Here is an 18,685-nt window from a genome sequence, read left to right on the forward strand (position 1 = left end):
TTATTCAAAAATCTAAATCAAAATATTATTCATGTTAGCAAGCTGTTTACACTATAAGTAGGTAGATAATCTTGCAGGAATAAAATTTTAAATTTACACTTATTTATAGAGTAGATGGACTAATTTTCATAAATGCAATAATATATTACCTAAATTGTAAATCAAGATGCCAGAAACAACAAGAACCTGCTCAAGGATCCTTAGATTTGGCTGGATGAAATCCCACTTGTGTATAACACTGAGATAAACTCTGAGGTGGAGTAATGAGATTCTGTTTGAATCAAAGATAGTGTTAGTCGCTTGCCAATAGGTGGCAGTGTGGATCCACGCAACACATTTTTCTCTTAGCCCATGACTGGATCAAAAATAACCATATGAAAATAAATGCACTGTAGCATTAATGTAGAGATAACTTTTATTAACTCAGAGTGATGTGGTATCTCATGTGGATTCTATACCAAACTCATGAATACAAATGGATGAATATAAACACCCTTAAAGACCTACAGGGTGTCAAAATGATCTTCTTTGCTTCTTATATCTGGTAATGATGCATTTTTGTAGGTGGGCAGACAGACCGAAAGCAGACATCAAGACCGTCAGTTGCTGGCAGCAGCTCTGCATGCTTCCCAAGAGACTTGCTCTAGTGTCACACTTGTTTAATTCTAGTAATACTGGCCAATTAAGTATGATGTAGGGCTGCCTGCTGGGACACCCACATTTTGAGTTTGTACTGGAGAGTCTGAGCAGCTTGGGTCAGAAAGCTGCAGGAGGCACTGAACATGAATGATTAATCCCCAAATTGACTTGTTCTTCTCATCAGTGGCTCCTTTAGCTTGTAATAGCCAAATAGGACAAGAACAGCTGTTTCATTATTACATGAATGTCATCATTGGAAAATGCTGGAAATGCAAAGTTATTTCCATTCGGGGGTAATGAGATATCTTACCTATATCTGACTTTGCTGGCTATAACTTTTGAAGAAAAAAGTTGGCTTGAACTTCAAAAATTGAATATTTGAGAATCACTTATATAAACTGCTGTTTGAAGAAGATTGAGTTTGAAATATTATCAAAGATACTCATTTATTTAAAAGGAAACAGATAACACAAATGAAACAAATTAATTTTGTTACATAAATGGTTTCATGAGTCATTCAAAGCAAAAAGAATCCAGATATCTCGTGGGAAACTTATTTGCCATCTTACTTTGCAGACAGTACTCTTATGAGTTGTATGACACAAGTAGTTTGGACACAGGGCACCTTTTAAAAAGTGCATTTTGTGAAGAAAATAATGTACAGTGCAATGCCAAGTAAACAATACATCACATCTGATCATTCATTGGTAAACATATTTTATATCAAAGAACATAAATGTTCAAAGTTTCATCAATACAGTAAATTTATTACAGACTTCACGTAGACCCGGGGCAAACTCCCAATCTCAAAGTATTTCACATTTAATTACCTCCCTTTGGATTTCCAACACTGACTTCTGATTAGTGTTGCTTTTTTGAAACCTGCAGCTCTGTGTCTCTGAGTGCAGCCTCACCCGCTCTTCTCACAGTTCAGCTGCCCTCTGCTTTCCTTAAGTTTATCTCTCTGGCCCTGTGTAGTCTTGGAGTCTCCCCTTAAATCGCTCACCACAGCTCGGAGAGTTTTGAATTTGTCCATCCGGGTGTTCTGGGTTGCCTGAAGCCTGACTTCTGAACTCTGAGATGCATTAAGGGAGCTCAGGGAGCGTACTGCCGCGAGGCTGCGCTCCTTTCCAGAGGGACAGCGTGGTGTGGTCATGGTGCCGAGCTCCTCTGGGTGCTCCATGTCCCTGATGACCTCACACAAGTAGCGAGCCAAGTCTTGGCTGGAGAATGAGAAAGCTCTCTGGGAGCGACGGAAAGTCAGAGGGGATGATAGGGTCTCTGCCTCTGAGGGAGGGATGGCCAGACGCAGGGCAATAGCTGCGCTGCCGTTCCCATTTGACATACCCTTTTTGATGTTGTCCTGGGGAAGCTTATTCTGCGGGTAGGAGATGATGCTCTGTGGGTAACTGTAGCGGAGCGACTGCGCAGGGCTGGGCTGGAGAGAGCGCTGCAGCTCCACCATGTTAAAGGCATTCTGAGAGACAAGCACAAAGAAAAGCAGGAAATTAAAGAAGGACAGAGAAGAGGGAAATTTATATTTTTCTTTTCTGTCTAATCTATTTTTGAATTTAGGAGATAATGATAAATAAGATTGCACAGGGAAACAATCTTATCAGTGTGCTCAGTTAAAGCCTCTGCAAGCAAATTAGTCTCTCACTTGGACCATGACAAGGATCCACGGTGTAGGAAGTGATGTTGGTAGCGACAGCACCTTTGATCAGCCATGTAATTAATTATCTGATTGGTGTACTAGGTTCTGCTCTTACCAGCACTATGAACAGAAGCATTAACAGCTATTGTGTCTTCTTGTTTAATTTCAACTAATTGACTGTCATTCCCAGATCTCCAGGGAACTGATATTTAGTTTTCATTTCACAGACCCAACAAAAATCTTTCTCAGTCAAATATTTGCCAAATATAGCGTGATGACATTTAAAACAGATAGAAGTAGAGCCAAGACATTGAAAAAGTGCACTGTGCATGTTTCATTTTTATTTATTTATTGCCACTTAAAATGCCAGCGAGTGTGTGGGATCACCTGGTCTTGCTCCCCTCCACCTTCCTCATCGTAGTTGAGCACATTTTCTCGGATGTCCTCCCACTCGCCGTGGTGTGCGGACACGTGGTACACACCCTCCTTGAGGCCCTTGTGTCTTCTCCAACAGGAGTAAAGAAACAGCCCCAGCATCAACACTGAGGGGTGTCAGAGAGTGTTAGCACAGCAAGGAGCCCTCTCGCATAATTACAACGGGTTTTCGAGCAGAAAAAGCACCTCTTTGGGTGTAAACAAAATTGACAATGTGAGCAGAAAGTCATGATGTAAATGTAGAAACCTTAGTAAATACCACGCCTGTGTTAAAATTATAATTCATATTTTTTCATCAAATGCAATAAAACAACTCACATTATTTAAAATAATTTACAAATATGGAATTCATAACATTGATTCGTCCTGGAAGACCTTCTAGATGCACTGAGTGTAAAGTTAAGACATACTGATGGAACACACATGGAAAAAGAGGTACCACCTTTCCACCTATTCCCTTTGAAGTTGCCTCTCTGTTTCCCTTCTTATCAAAGACCACAGTTCCTCAGAACCCTATTAAATGAATTTGTACTCCTCCCAGCTTAAACCCAAAGCCTCAGTGGCTCAGCTAAACGCCGAGAGGAATGCTGCGGATGCTGAGCAGGAAAGGTCCTAAAGCATACACATCAATCACAGCTATTGTGTGCTGAATTATACAACATGCTGGACTGACCTTTAAAGTCCATTAATCTCAACCAATATTTTTCTCCCATCTGCCATCCCTCTTGCTCATTTTTTTCTTTCTGCTATCTGTTTTTACTACTTCACTCTTAGACTCTTTTTTTCTGTTATCTCTGTTTTTTCTTTCTTTTGGTTGCTGCATATTGGATGCTCCCTCCGTCCTCCCTTCTCTCCTCCTCACTCATTAAGTCTCCTGCAGTTCCTGTTTTTTAGCCCCTCTCTGGCCTCTTCTGGCCTCGGCTTTTATCTTGTGCACTAGATAGGATCCATTTCACCAAAAGTAGCTTACATGGTGTGAGCTAAGTATCAGTTTAATTGGAAATCTTCAGAGAAACGTAGGGTAATGCCATTAGTCTGGATTTTTAAAGTAATTGCTTCGAAAGAGAATTCTGCACCAACGACTCTTTGGTGGTCGCGCAAGCAGGTATTGAGAACCTATAAACACAGACAGGGAAACAACTCCCAGAGAGCTCATCTCCACCAGTAAAATGTTGGCTCAATTAAAAAGCATCTCTTTTAGTCAATGCCTGCCAATTTTAAGCTCCTCAGCTGCTACACACTTTTACTTCTATGCTGCTCTCATTTCAGACAGAAAAAAGATTTGAAGCATTCCCTCTCAATCCCCAACAGACTGTCCTCTGTATGAGGAGAGCAGTATTGATCAGCTGACCTGGCTCCTTCGCTGTTACGCCAGAGCAGCCTTGGAGCAAACACCAGAATCTTGATAAGTCCAGGCGCCAACCAGACGCTGGCTCACGTCCTCACCTCCAGGATTACCTACTCTGAGGTGTTGCCCTTAGGCGTGAGCCTAGCTCATCCCTCAACATCACCTGAGCTGATATTAAACACATCATTATAGGGGGAGGAGTTGGACGTGGAGCCAAGCAAGACAACTTCACCGTCCAAACATACAAAATTAGCCGCAGGTAAACAGACAGCCACTAGCACACAGAGTTGAGAGAGTGAAAGTGCAACTACATTCCTGGGAGATCAATATCACTCAGGGTGGAGCACAACATCGCAGTCATTCATCAATCCATAGTACTGCTGCCTTTCGGCCCACCAACCGTTACTATGAACAGGGCATTATGATGTTATCCTGGACTGGACTGTGCATTATGAATGAGTGTGAAGTAAACTACAACCAAGCATGATCAAAACACTTAACCCCTTCACTGTACCTCCAGTCTGAGCGTAGTGAGGAAGAAAAATTAGTTGTGAGACAAATGAAACATCAGTGGAGGATAAGGGAGAGAAGAAAACTGATGAAGAAGCAGACGGAAATGAGACAGGTGAGAGATGAGGAGGAGTTGGAAAAATGATTTATTTATACATCTTTCAGGGAAGTAAAAGGAAGAGGCACTTTACACAATCGTTTGGCATCTGAGCCCATATGGGCAGCTGATTTCTTCTATTCATCAAAAAACAGAGAGTCAGATTTGATGCTGGACTAATGAGGATTGGTCAGCTCATCTGGCTCTGTCAATAGCACATGCTGAGCTCACAGTCTGCTCTCCCGTGATGGCGTATGTATAACTGATGTATAACTAAATAATAGATGATCGTTTTAACTTTTAATGCACTTTGAGGCAGAGTAAGAGTCCCCCTTTAGTAGCGAGCCAGCAGTCTTGCTTAGTGTATTTATGGTTGTGGTTCTTGTGGTGATGAGGGTCATCTTTAAACAACGACTCTATGCGCTGTAAAGCCAGCTGTTTTCCAAACTCAAAACCTGGACTAATTTTATTTCCACATGCATCTAAAAGGATGGTAGATCTTGAGGTGAAGCTGACTCTCCCTTTTGCTTTAAGCTCCACTGAGTGAGTCGGCTTGTTTTATTATTTTTCTAAGGTGTGAAAATGTAATTACACTCACCAACGAGCGCTTGTTCTAATCTGAATTAAGGAGCAGTGATTCTTGGTGAGGTGAAAAGTTTGCGCTCTGAATATAAATGCCTCATCTGCAGCAGTGGACAAGCTACTTCAAATGGACGGCACCTTTTTTTAGTAAGGACTGCAAGCAACACATGAATTTCTATGAACGAGGCCAAGGCCACACTTCATCAGCTTTGAATTAATTATCAGATACTGCAGAAAACTTAACATGTTTCATTCACAAGCGTCAGAATAACTGATGTCCTAATACTCGCCACACAGCCCTGGAGGGAATGTTGAGTCAGTTATAGGCAGGGGCAGTGTATTGAATCGCCCAAGCGTTTTATATGTGACACAAAGACTCATAAACAGCAAAAGCCCTTTCGAGGGAAGTGAGTGCAACAAGAAGTGAGCCATCTGTTCTTCCATCTTTGTGAGGACCAGAAAAAGAACACCAGTCCTCATATACAATCCTTGAAGCCAGCACAACCAGCTCATTCGAATTAAAGCAATCGTCCATCTCTTTTTGCAACAATTGTAGAGATGTTGACGTATACTTCTTTGAAAAAAAAAAGACTGCCGGCAGCAGATGTGGGTGGATATTGAATTTTGATCCTGTTAGATCTTAACACAGCTTATGAGACTATCAACCATGCAGTTTTATCTGACTGTTTACATATGCGGGCAAGTGTCATTAATACCAAACTGGGTCAGGTCTACAGCTGGAGCATCATTTTAATTGTTAATTAGTTGATAACATTTTTCTTTTCAGCCTTTCTTTTGGATTGAACGCTTTTACAACACTTTTCTTACATTTTCCTCACCAAATGAATCATTCTGAAGTCAGTGAGAAAAGAAGCAGACTTTGTACAAAGAATAATGAACAGAAAGGCATCTGCAGCTCTTACCGTCAATGAGGTATTTTTTTCCTCACTGAAAATTATGTTTGCTATAAAGTGTCACAAAAAATGTCCCTATGGTTAAATTTTAGTATCTGACTTTTTTTATATTGTTTCTTTTTGTTTTTTATAATTCAATACCCTTCAGTCACCCTTCACATCTGCAAATATCATGTCCTCCAGTTTCCTAAAAACCATGGTTTAGAACATGCAACATTTGTAACCTGACAGAAATGATATACTGATTTAACTGATTTCCATTTAAACTCTCAAGTGGTACATCTAACCTTACGTTTTTGGACTTTCAAAAACCATTCTTCAATCTACAACATACTTGGAAAAGGTTTCCCATACCTGCATCTATACTGTCCAGCTTTGTGAACTCAGGCATCAGTGAAAAACTTCAGCTGCTTAGTTCTCAACAGGCAGAAAAAAGAAGACCACATAATCCTCTTCTTATAATTATTGACGTCAACACTCTGATCTTTATCTACAAAGCAGTCTGAGGTTGCTTTCTGGTATACGTCTATGAACTTATGACCTCTTAGATGTCAGAGTGCAGCCTCAGATCATCTGATGAGTCTTCAAAGGGAGATTTTTGCAAACTCCCCACAGCCAAAGTTTGCAAACTCTTTGACTTCAAAATATTTTCACAAAAATCATTATTTTCAAGCTTTCACTTGTTCACTGTATTTTTATTGCCCAAGATGAACATTCAGTAATACTCCCAATGACGCCTTAATCTGGTGTGTTATTTTTTTAGCCTCAAACACCACTTTACCCTCAAATATGGACTAAATCCTTTCACCTGACTCATTTGATTGCTGCTGGCATTCTATGCTACAGCTGGGCATATGCTGAGCGACGTTGGTTGGATTTATATTTCCTCCAAATATATTATGAATCTTTATTGTTTAACTACACCTTTATTATCCACTTATTCTAAAGTAAGTTTAAACCTTCCTACACTGACAGTGAATCTGATAAGGTCACTTTACGATGGATTTTAACTTAAAACCCCAAGCCTAGGCAAACTTAGAATGAACAAGGGAACAATAGAAGCTATCCGCACTTTGAAGGTTTTGCCTGTTCCATATACTCCACATGCTGCACTAAAGTATACAATAGGGAGACATTCAGCTTGATATGGGAGAACAGAAATATACCCAGAAATGTATAAAAGACAAACATAAGGGAGCAAAATGAGTGTATGGTGGGATATAAAATAAGTTATACAAATAAAAAGCAAGGCTGCGAGTGAAATGGACTTCTGATGTTAACAATGAAAGAAAGAGCGGGCACATGAGTGATGGGAAAGATAGAAAAACAAAAATAATCTTCCCAATTCTCAAGGGATTCTTACAGCTTCAGCTTACAGCACAGCTGTACACAGCTCTTATAGCTTATGTACATTTGTTTCATGCTTTTTCACCAACCACCCACAGAGAAAATACATCCTGGCACAACTCAAGAGATCAATATGGCATCAAGATTTGTGTTTGTGAACAGATATGACAGAACAAAAAGGGTTGGAGAACAGATAAAACAGGCAACGTTACATAAAAAACAGAAAATATCATGCAATAATTATCCCATGACTATGTCAGGCAATAAAAAGAGAGCAAACTGAGAAAAAACAAACAAAAAAAAACAAAGCATGACAATTAATAATGACAAAGTTTAGTTACCACAAGTAGAAGAGGACATAGTCAACATAGCTACCTAAAAAAGCAAGGACACAGATGCTGATGGCGAACATGGAGCTGAGGCTTAGGCTATTGCCGTCCACGTTGTGGAACACGGCAAGCGCCACCTCGCAGTGCCGTCCCCGGTAGCCCTCGCTGCAGTGGCACGAGTAGCGGGATGGAGAATGAGCTACGCAGGTGCCGTGGCGACACGGCCGGCTGGCACACAGCGTATAGATGCACACTCTGCCCAATGAGCTCTCTTTGGTCATGTGGCCTGGAGGGCACCTGTGCAGAGAAGATGAAGAACTATAAAGCACAGACATGAGCCACTTGGGAAACTGTCAGATAAAAGGAACACTGAATTCCACAGAGCTATGAGGCCTAAGCCGATAGAGTAGAAATAAATCCCTCAGGAGTTAGGCCTCTTATATCTGATTCAAAGATATACTCTTTGAAGGTTACAGAGTGTCGACTGTAAATGAAATAAAGAACAGAAACCGAGAAGCTAAGATTGGCTTTGCAGTAGTAGTCCCTCAGTATATTTGTACAAAATATCCTCTGAATATCATTCACCCCTACTCCCAACTTCTCTCAGTGCTTTGTATCCCGAGGCTGTGCCGCAATCACAGAATATGGATGTCAAAGTCCCTGCTGGTTTTGAGTCTTGAAATCACAGCAAGGAGACTTAGTGGTCCTGCAGAGTTTAAAGGGGCGGCCAGGACTCAGACACTCACCACTGTTATACACTATTCTGTCAAGTTGAAACCCAATAGAGCTTTTTCTCAGCATACACTTTGATTTATTATCATAGAGGCATAGATTTATTATCAATTTATGAAAGGCTGTGCATTTACATGCTGGTTCAATGTCATTGCTTATTGGCACTCTTAACCAAACTATAAAAAGGTTTACCAATGCTTGCCTTGAGTTGACTGGTTAGTGTTAGTTTGTAGTACTTTGGTTCTCTGCTAAAACAGTGCACCCTCTTAGTTTTGCACCGCTTGAACATAAAAAGCCCTCTTTTGTTTGATTAAGAGGTCCATGCTGCAAAGCTGCAGGAGTCTTACCGTGTTTGTTGTGAATTTTCTTTTTTTTCTTCTTTTTTTTTCTTTTATTGTCTATTGTCTAGTTAGGCCTCAAAACGTGAGGTACTGGACTTATGGATGGCACTCATATAGCCAATAGCCAATGTTACAGTTATGAAACTGGCTTTTCTATGTCATAATTGGCTGAAGAAATAGCTCCTGTTTCCTTGTTTTCACTTATGTGAAATATTACACTTGTAGTCTGGTCACAAATGATTTGACCTCTGGCTATTTTCTTTTTGTGTTACATAGCTGAAAAATGCTAACTGAATGCTAACCTAATGTGAAGCTGTGAAGCAACTGTAAATTTTTACTCTGCACATAAATTACTGTAGATTAAAAGCACCATCTGTAGTAAATTTATTCTGTTTAAGTTTTCTGTTACTGACTTATTTTGATACAATCTGAGTTTTGGCTTTACTATTTTTTTTACAAGTAAGGTTATGTTATGCATTCCTTGTTCTCTCAAGCCATGTATGTAATTTTGCACAGAACGGTCTCATCGTGTTGGGTTGTTTATCCTGCATATTTACAGTACCTGCACTCATGGTGTCTCCAGAGGTCCACGCAGACCAAGGGAGGAGAGCATTGATGCTTTCTGCAGGCATCTGAGGTGCAGCCGACAGAAACACCCTGCAATGTGACAACCTGACGCCCCTCCGACGGCTGCTCGGGATCCAGAGGGATGGGGCGTCCGTTGATCCTCACATCTCGTAAACAGCCTGGTGAAGAAATAGAGAAAGGGAAGAGGAAACACTAGTCCTCAGGCAGAATCTTTTATAGGCACACATTTACACGACAGCAGGGTGTACCCTCAGATGCGCAGATACATATACTGACAATCAGACTCACCGACACACCTGCAGACCAACACTCTCACACAGTCAGACACACAAACAGCCTCCGGCTAAGCTGTCAGCATGTTTTTTTGGGGGGGTATTTTCTCTGCTGGTTACTCACACTGTGGGATATATCAGGTCTAACACATAATGTAAATACAGTACATATCAATGCCACTGACTCACCCTCTCTCATCTGTTCATAACTGAGGCTTAAAAACACAGAGCCGGCTTGGGAAATATAGAAGCACCAGTAAGGGGTGAAGATAAGGATCAAATCATTTGCATCTCTAACTGTGAGCTCCACTTCTTTGAGTAAACACAGCCTATTCATACATTTATCAACTATCACATTTCTCCACTCATCTTACACTTCATCCACTCATTTATTCTATGATACATCAGCAATGGAAAGTTTTCAGACATTTCAACTTTTTTACATTACGGTGTGTTTTAATCTTCTCTCAGAGTGGATTTGATCAATTTTTTCATCATTAAACTATACACAGTGCACCACAACATCAAAGTAAACACAAGTTAATGGAGTTTTTTGTGAATTTATTGAAAATAAACGACTAAAATATACCATTCACATAACTATTTACACACTTTGCACACAGTGGAGCTCTTATGCATCGTACTTCAATCACTGATCCTTGAGATACCTTGAGATAAGTTGACTGAACACATCTGTTCATTTGTGTCCTTGAACATAATTTGTAAAGACCGACACAAGACTGTGTTAACACACAGATCTGGAGAGGGGTTTCTCAAACCAAATTTACCAGAAGATACATGAATGACTTTTAGACCATGAGAAACAAAATCCTTTGATTTAACTATTTAGCCACAATTCCAAATGTGGTGTTTGAATAAAACCAGGCCCTGAGCACCACTTAAATAATGTTGACTTACAATCAAACATGTTGAAGGCAGCAACATTTTGTAGGAATAATTTCTGTGAGGGAGATGGATGCAGAAAAATATAGAGCTATAATAGAGAATATAGATACATTTCAACAACAACAGCAACCCAAAGTATACAAACACTCTCACAAACGTACTCTGTGAATGTCTTGAAGTGACCCAGTCAGATTTCAGAGCTCAACCAGGTAGAGAAAAACTGAAAATGGCTGATACTGCCAATCCAACACTGTTAGGTTTTAATGTTTTTGTCAAGACTTCCAAGAAGAAGGTGTACAAAACTTGTGGGCGTTAAGCACCTCAGGCTCTCATTACTACTGAGGGCACTTTAATCAGGTTTCATATTCAAAATTTAAAGTGGTCTCGAGAAATAGTTTCCCAGTCTTTCTGCAGGTCTTTTAAAGTTTTTCCTAAGACTTAAGCTGATTTTTAAATCATTTTCAGACCAGTCCTTGTATTCGGCAGTTTTCACTAGACTGTTTACCTTTTTTTTTCTTTGTTTGTTAAGCCACTTAGCACTGACCTATGAATCGATCAAGCATGAAAAAAACACCTAATTTAAGGGGTTAACCAGTGTTGTATCTATATACAACATCTATATCTATATCTACATACAACAGACAACTAAGGAAAGAACTATATTTAAATTGTCTTTGGGCACTTGTTACTAGCACCCTATTCAAAAGTATACAGCACTGTGAATCTCAGTCAGTTCATCAACAAAATCAAACTTTTGTAATCTAAATTGAAAGGGCCTCGAAATTTTACTGTTAGCACTGTTTCACACTGTTGGAAATAATTCAAACTATGTCAATACGGAGAGTTAAAAACATTTCTATTTTGTTTCTTTGTGATCAAAATAGGAAAGCAGACACCTACCAAGGAAGCTGTGGTTGTGTCCAGATGGAAAAGAGTTTCCAAGCATCACCACAGAGGGATCAATAATGATCTCCTGACTTCGGCCGGGTGAGGCTGTCACTTCTTGTCGTCCTCCACCTCCGTCCAGTCTCAGGGTGAACTCTTTTCCATACCGATCCAGCTCCACCTCGTGCCACTCCCCATCATCAAGCCGAAGGTAGGGCAGTGTGATGTTGTAGACTCCATCTCCCAAGTTGTAGAAAACAGCCAGCAGTCCTTGAATAACCTGAGATACACAGTAGGGCTTTACTGATGTGTGTATACATTCTAAGAGGAAAAGTATGAAACATATTTTAATATTCAGGAGCGGCTTCACATTAAAGGCATCGTAACTACTACTGAGAACTATTGTGCTCCTCTGAAAGAAGCTGTTCAGTTTTGTCAGCGGCTACAGTAACACTATTTTTGTTAGTCTAGATTTTAAGACTTGTGAATAAAATTGCAAAATAGGGTGACACAAATCCCAGCAGACTGACAGTTTGACAGACCTGGATTCCTTTGATATTGTGCCGTGTTGATAGGCAAAAACAGCTCTTGAGCATAAGAACATTAAAGGAAATAGGGCAGGTCCCAAGGTGAAGAAAAGGCAGCTAAGGTTGAGCAAGGCGAGAATTGTGAAATTTAACCACCCAGACAAGTCTCTCTGTGGTGAGCATGACAGGAAATGGCACGAAAATTTCTGTGGTAAGAATTAATTCAGCAATTTTGCAGAAATGAGGTTTTCCCGAGACGCTATACACATCACTACATGCCAGAGTCATCCCGAAGGGAAAGTATACATGAAACAACAATTATCTTCAGCAGTTAAGGATGAGCGAACAGAATGGACTGAACCAATGTGAGGCACCTATAACTGCAGCTTGCTTGTACTTGTCCAAAGCTTAATTGGAAACAGTAGAGCTAGATAATTCACATTCAGCCTAGCTTGCATTAACTATTGCTCCCTCAGCATGAGCATCTCAAATGTGCATTTCCTACTGGACACACAAACACACACACATTAAAAGCTGACTGGGCTCTCTTTATAGCTTCATACCCAAACAAGTCCACAGCAAAAATGTGCAAAGGACTCAATAAATATTCAGGTAAAATCCGATAACATAAACTTTTGCATCACACCCGGATATATATCGTGTCACCACAAAGCAAAAAATGTTCAAGCACGTATTTTGAAGTCTGAACTTTGACATTTCACAAGGAAAAAAAGAACATCAATTTCAAAGCTATGATTTTTTTATCCTTTTTAGGGGTTACTGGTCTTTGACAGAAACTGCAATGCATCTCAGTCACTCCCCAAAAAAATCTTCACTGACTGCATTGGATAAATGTTTTCTTTACAGAGACCATATTCCTCAGAGAGCTCCATGCTGTTTATACCCAGCTAGCCCCTGGTAACCTCTGTGTGAAAGTGTGGTTATTTATTCAGTGTGCACTCCATTCCACATCTACCCTTAAGAGAGAAAAAAAACGGGCAGGGAGGCAGCCCCTTAAATTGGAGCTTGTTGTCGGAAAACACAGCAGGGTTTTGCTCAAGTGTTTCTACGAGCTTTGGGACAAGAAGACTGAAAATGTTTCAGTGTGCTAGCTGCAGACAGACATCAGATGCTTTATACAGCTCACCAGTTCAGTTCCAGAGAGGCTTTCACAGAGAGGCTTCACAGCCGTCATACTGCACACTAAAGACTACAGTCTTTTCCTTCTCCTGTCACTGAGGGACTGCAACAAAGGAGGGGTGTGACATTGTTTTCCCTTATGTAGCTTAAAAACCAAAAGAAAAACAAGAGATGACGATTTAAACAATGCTTTCTGACAAATAGCAGGCACTGGCACGGAAAAAAAAAGACGTTTTATATGAAAGACCAGTGGTGTGAAATCCACAATAACATAGGCAGATTCAGTGGTAATAGGTGGCCTGTGAGTGACAGTCCTACCAGAGAAGTTTGCTTCCAGGTGGTGTTCCCACTTGGCCTGTCAGCTGATGAGACCAAATGCTTTGACAGGGAATGCAGCCTTCATAAACTCTCAGAAATGTGTCAGCCAGGAGAGACACTATATCATGGAAAATTAGAAAGTGAAGTAGACTAGAAATAACCCCCTCTAGTTGTGGCAAAACAAGCAGAATGTATGCAGACATGACTTTGAGCTCACCACTTAAAGCTAGCTGTGCCTGAAACTCCAAACTGCTAAGCAGGGGATTTGACCTCCCACTTATTACAGTACACAATCACCCTTCTGCCATACTAAATTGGGTTTGACTCATTAACCAGAAACACGAGTAACCTTGAATAAAGAAGACCTATTCTTTAAATAGAATCTTTTCAAAAACAACATTCTATAGGCCTACCAAAAGGCCCTGTTGAGAACATACATATGTCAGTCACCAGCCCCCTCAGTATCCACCCATATGTCTCCAAACCTCATATTACTCACTCTCAGCCTGACAAGCATCCGAAGCAGTGGTTTACAGGCTGTAATCATCATTTTAAGGCTCACAAACAAGACAATCACAGCTGTCAAGGTGGAGGCAAGTTACCAACCATGACTCACCTCTAAACGTAGGTATTCACTCTGTTCCTGGGACAGCAGGCTTAGGATGACACCAGCAGCGACACGCGTCCGAAGCCCAACCTGGACTCTAGTCTGTCGCGCGGGCAGAGACCACAAGAGCTGGATCTGAACATGGCTCCGGCCGTCAAAGGAAAACTCTGGAGCCACTTGTCAATCAAAAACACACAAGGCTTGCTCGATAAGCTGTCACATGGGAAATATATGCAGGAAACAGATTGAGGGCATGTTTATGTGCAAAAGTTCTTTCATGTAAGGTTATCTTCCTACACCCGCAAGTTACCAATTTGGTTCGTCCACTTTATAAGATTCAGATCTAAAACAGACTGAAAACCTCATTAAAAAGAAACTCCACCTGCTTACCTTCATTACACTGTGCGCCAGTAAACCCTTTTTCACACAAACAGCTGAACGAGCCCCACTCCCCATGACAGTGGCCCCGCTTCCCACAGGAGGGAAACTGCTCTACATTGGTGCAATGGTCATCAATAAGACTGCAGCCCGGCAAAGTGTTAGAGGATTCAGCAGGGGAACCAAGGTCATAAAGCTGGATGGTAGAAGAAAAAGAGCAGATTTGAGAAAAATGTATGGAATGAAGGGAAATTAAATAGTTTAATTCTCTGTCCTTGCAATCCAAGTAGATCAGTGAAAAGAACTCTGTTTACAGATTGAGAAAAATATGTCCTATCATATGTATGAAACATCTTATACCATCATTACCATCAAGAAAAAGATCAAATACGTTCTTTCTGAGCCAAAGTAATAGGTTTAATCCAAAAAAATTGAGAAATAATACAGATAACTAATATCTGCCATATATCATTAGAAGTGTGACAATTTAAACCAAATGTACTTCATACATAATTAATCACTTAAGATAAAAAACAGGATAAAGTGTCTTATCAAGGTGTTGGGCTACAAGTTTCACTTTATCTTGGCATTGATCACATTATAAATGTTAGATTAGATTCATAGCTGATGGGTGTGCATTTACCTAGTGTGGTCCTGCTTGGGGCATCTCACAACTGTTTCCACATTTAAAAGCAATCTCTAAAGTTTCTCAAGGCTCCCATTGCTCCCGCCTTCAGACATATAGTTGATTAATGTGTGTGTGTACTGATACTGCAATTTGTTATGTGTCTGGCTGTGTGATCATTTTGATGTGTTTTGGGATTTTAATTATTATGTGGTGTTTAATATAAGCTGGGTGTATGCTTTATTGATTAAGGATTCACTTCTTTTATGTTGTTTCATGTCTAATGCAATATAAAGGATTGGTATCTCCCACAGTGCTCCATAAGTGCTCAGCTAAGTTAAGATTTGGTTGTTACAAAAGCCCTAGCACAAAGTTCATATAATTTTCATACTCAGACCATTAAGTGTGGTTCAGGATGGGGACATTTTCATTTTAGGGCGGATATCTTTCATAACAAGTTTGTTCAGATTTGTAGTGATGGAAAACCCAAACCATGATAGCAAATGCACCTCATAACACAGCTACCAGATCCACTCTCAGTAGGATCAAGGGTTCAGGTTTTTTCATTTTATTTTTCTCCTCAAGAGTGCGTTGTGAAAACACAAATGTCACAAAATAATTAAACTGTAATGATTCACTGAAAAATCAAGCCGTCATATTTCTGCAACCAACAAAGTTAGCAGCAGTAAACTGATGTTATTGAACTTTCAGCAAGTCAACAAACACAAGCAGAGACAAAGGAAAAGCCTTTGAGCTTTTTCACCAAAATACATTCTTATAGACTTTTCAAGATTAAAATGTAGGAACGTTCAGCAAAACTTAAACTAATCCCATAACAACTACTTACACTTGAATGGATCTCTTATAATGTTTTTCTGATGTCCCTCAGAATAACATATTACTGACATATAGCGTTCTATATTCTGAGGGAGGCTTTTGATTTTGTCATTTGAGGTCTTTTCTTTGTGAAAGAGACATTGTAGACAGCCTGTGAGAATCTGATCAGAGGAAAAGGTGATGTGCGAAGAATTTCAGCATTCATCAGGTTTCCCTGTGCAGCCTTGAGGTCACATTTACATTCTTATTAAAGTTGAATCCTCCATCACCTGTGAGGCCTGTCATCCAAACAGCTAAAAAACAAAAGGGTACAATACAGCAATCCATTCTTCCAGCCATGCACATGAATTAAATCCAGCTCGCTCTATACTTTACCTTGCTATCCACAAGTACGTTTCTTATACACCCAGAAAAGTGCTTGTGCTGCAGCTGTGGGTATTCATACGATATGTTCTCATTGACTCCTCCAAGCTGCAGCACATGACTCCCATTCAGGTACCTAGAAAACAAGAGCAACAGAAGAATGTGAGCTGAAGAAAAAGGGGCTTCATGCAAGTTCTCATGGTTACAATCTAAAACCCAGTTCATAAAATAAACAAAGACTGACTGCACACAGATGGAATCAAGTAAATTTACACTCCATATAAGCTATCTAGCTTAAAATTCAGTTTCCCTCATTTTTTGCTGAGGCTGTCATCATTTTTACTACCTTCAGGAAGAAAATGTGACACCTTATTATTGTTCTTTTCCCCCTATTTTGAAAACACGCATGACAGGTAAATTACATTCAACAAAACCAATCCAAACAAAAGTGGTTTGCTACAGCAACTCTGCTCTTTTCAAGTCTGAATGTACAAAGTGATAATTCTTCTGCCGCCAAGGCAAGAGTCAAAGGAGAGTCTCAGCAGTATTTTCTAGTCCTGCTTATTTTCATATCTGTTTATCTCTCAACAAGTTGTATTTTCTAAAACTTAATAAGACAGTGCTGCATGGGCAAATGAAGAATCCATTAAATTAGTTTAATGCCATTACTATTTGCAGCGGAAATACTGTGAATAGGACATAGTGAAAAGGAAAACTCATAAAATAATGATGCAACATATAACGAGTAAAGTGGGAAAACCAAGGCCATGGTGGGGGTAAACAAGCAAAATAGGCTATGAACACAAACACAGTCAAAGATTAATTTCAAGGATTGTGTCTGAAGATTTTATCAACATTTTCTTCTCTCCAGAGTGGTAAATTGGGAACCAGTCTCAATCACAACCTGATTCAGTTTGAACAAATAATACAGCTTGTATGCACATAAAAATACATATTTTTTGGAACATGAATGCCTCAACATCTTTTTCATATTCAGGGACCATTACGAGTTCTCATTTTATAATATATCACTTGTGATAGAATAATACTGACAATAGTTTTGCTTTAAAAAGTCTAAGAAATTTAAGGCAAGAACTGAATCAGTGACAGTTTAATACAAAACAGTTCACATTACCTTTCAAGCAAAAGTAGAAAACTTTCTCTGAACCAAATGTTTGATAATTCATTAACTGTGTGATTAATTAGTTTTGCCTGGCAGCAATTTAAAAAAAAATAATTTAATTAAAAAAACACTGATCATTAAAATGTAACTAGACTATCAGCAATCAAAAAAACATATCCTAAATTCACCGATCCACCGATTAGTTCCCGTTTGGTTATTTCCAAGCCATGTTGACATAGTGTACATGACAGAAGATCCTCAGTATACAATACTAAAATCAAAACATAAACAAATTTCTGAATTCTTGATCTTCATTTTTACAACACAGCAAGCTGCTGTTGGTATGACTGCTGATGCTCCACTCTACAGATGGCTATTTAGCCTGGTGGGAGCATGGGACCTTTAGACACTGCCCCTTTGGGCCATGCATCTATTCTGGTTTAGAAAACAGCGAACAGGAGAAAACACAAGTAGATTAGTTTTGTTGTACCACAATTAAAGCCCCAGAAGGCTCGCTGGAGAAATTCTGAACCATAATTGTGACCTACTTCAAAACAAATCTAACCACATTTATTCATGTGTGTATTGTTCATTGAAAATACTGTGTATTATTTATCACATGATTTAGACCTGGGGGGTTATTATAATTGGCTCGCTTTAAAATTGGAAGAGCCACCTGGATTTTATATTGTTCACCTACTTTATTTAATTACTGATCTTACTTGTCCCTGTTGGGTGTGACCCCTCGGATTTCACAGGAAGAGCGGTCCTCTGTCATCGCCCATGAGTCCACACCTTCGTTCTCCATTACAATCGCACCGGAGCATCGATCCAGAGTGAAGCGTATTTCCTTTAAATTGGGGGAAAGGGAAGAGAGATGTCACCACTGCTGCATTCGGGGAAAGCGGAGTGTACTGCTGCCTGGCACTCTCTAAGAACTGCAGCCTATATTCCAATCTGACATATTCTCTGCCCACAGGGAGAAAAAGCAACAGCCGTATAGGGGCTTTGGCATGAATGTACTTCTCTTACTTTACTGTTGCTCCTCACATCAAGGTGATGCCAGCGTTTGTCAGCCACTCCACCATTATTTGTTAACTGGAGGACCAGGGTTCCAGAACCATGGTTGATTTTAAGGCTAGGCGTCCCTCCAATCAGCTCTATGAAAGATAGTGATCACAATTAACA

General features: G+C 39.9%; 1 protein-coding gene across 1 annotated transcript in view; it reads right to left on the reverse strand.

Moving 5' to 3' along the window:
* Positions 1-1,066: 1,066 nt before the first annotated feature.
* Positions 1,067-18,685, reverse strand: part of LOC142383745 (neural-cadherin-like) — a 121,085-nt gene continuing 103,466 nt past the window's right edge. Inside the window, exons 24-33 of the mRNA XM_075469443.1 lie at positions 18,530-18,657; positions 18,220-18,347; positions 16,387-16,510; positions 14,562-14,745; positions 14,181-14,347; positions 11,595-11,859; positions 9,491-9,674; positions 7,902-8,152; positions 2,681-2,835; positions 1,067-2,116 (exon numbers count right to left, since the gene is read on the reverse strand). Of these exons, the coding sequence (XP_075325558.1) occupies positions 1,550-2,116; positions 2,681-2,835; positions 7,902-8,152; positions 9,491-9,674; positions 11,595-11,859; positions 14,181-14,347; positions 14,562-14,745; positions 16,387-16,510; positions 18,220-18,347; positions 18,530-18,657 (2,153 nt within the window). The 3' untranslated portion in view covers positions 1,067-1,549. The remainder of the gene's footprint in view (positions 2,117-2,680; positions 2,836-7,901; positions 8,153-9,490; positions 9,675-11,594; positions 11,860-14,180; positions 14,348-14,561; positions 14,746-16,386; positions 16,511-18,219; positions 18,348-18,529; positions 18,658-18,685) is intronic.

Source organism: Odontesthes bonariensis, chromosome 7 (genome assembly GCF_027942865.1).
Source record: "Odontesthes bonariensis isolate fOdoBon6 chromosome 7, fOdoBon6.hap1, whole genome shotgun sequence".
Taxonomy (NCBI): domain Eukaryota; kingdom Metazoa; phylum Chordata; class Actinopteri; order Atheriniformes; family Atherinopsidae; genus Odontesthes; species Odontesthes bonariensis.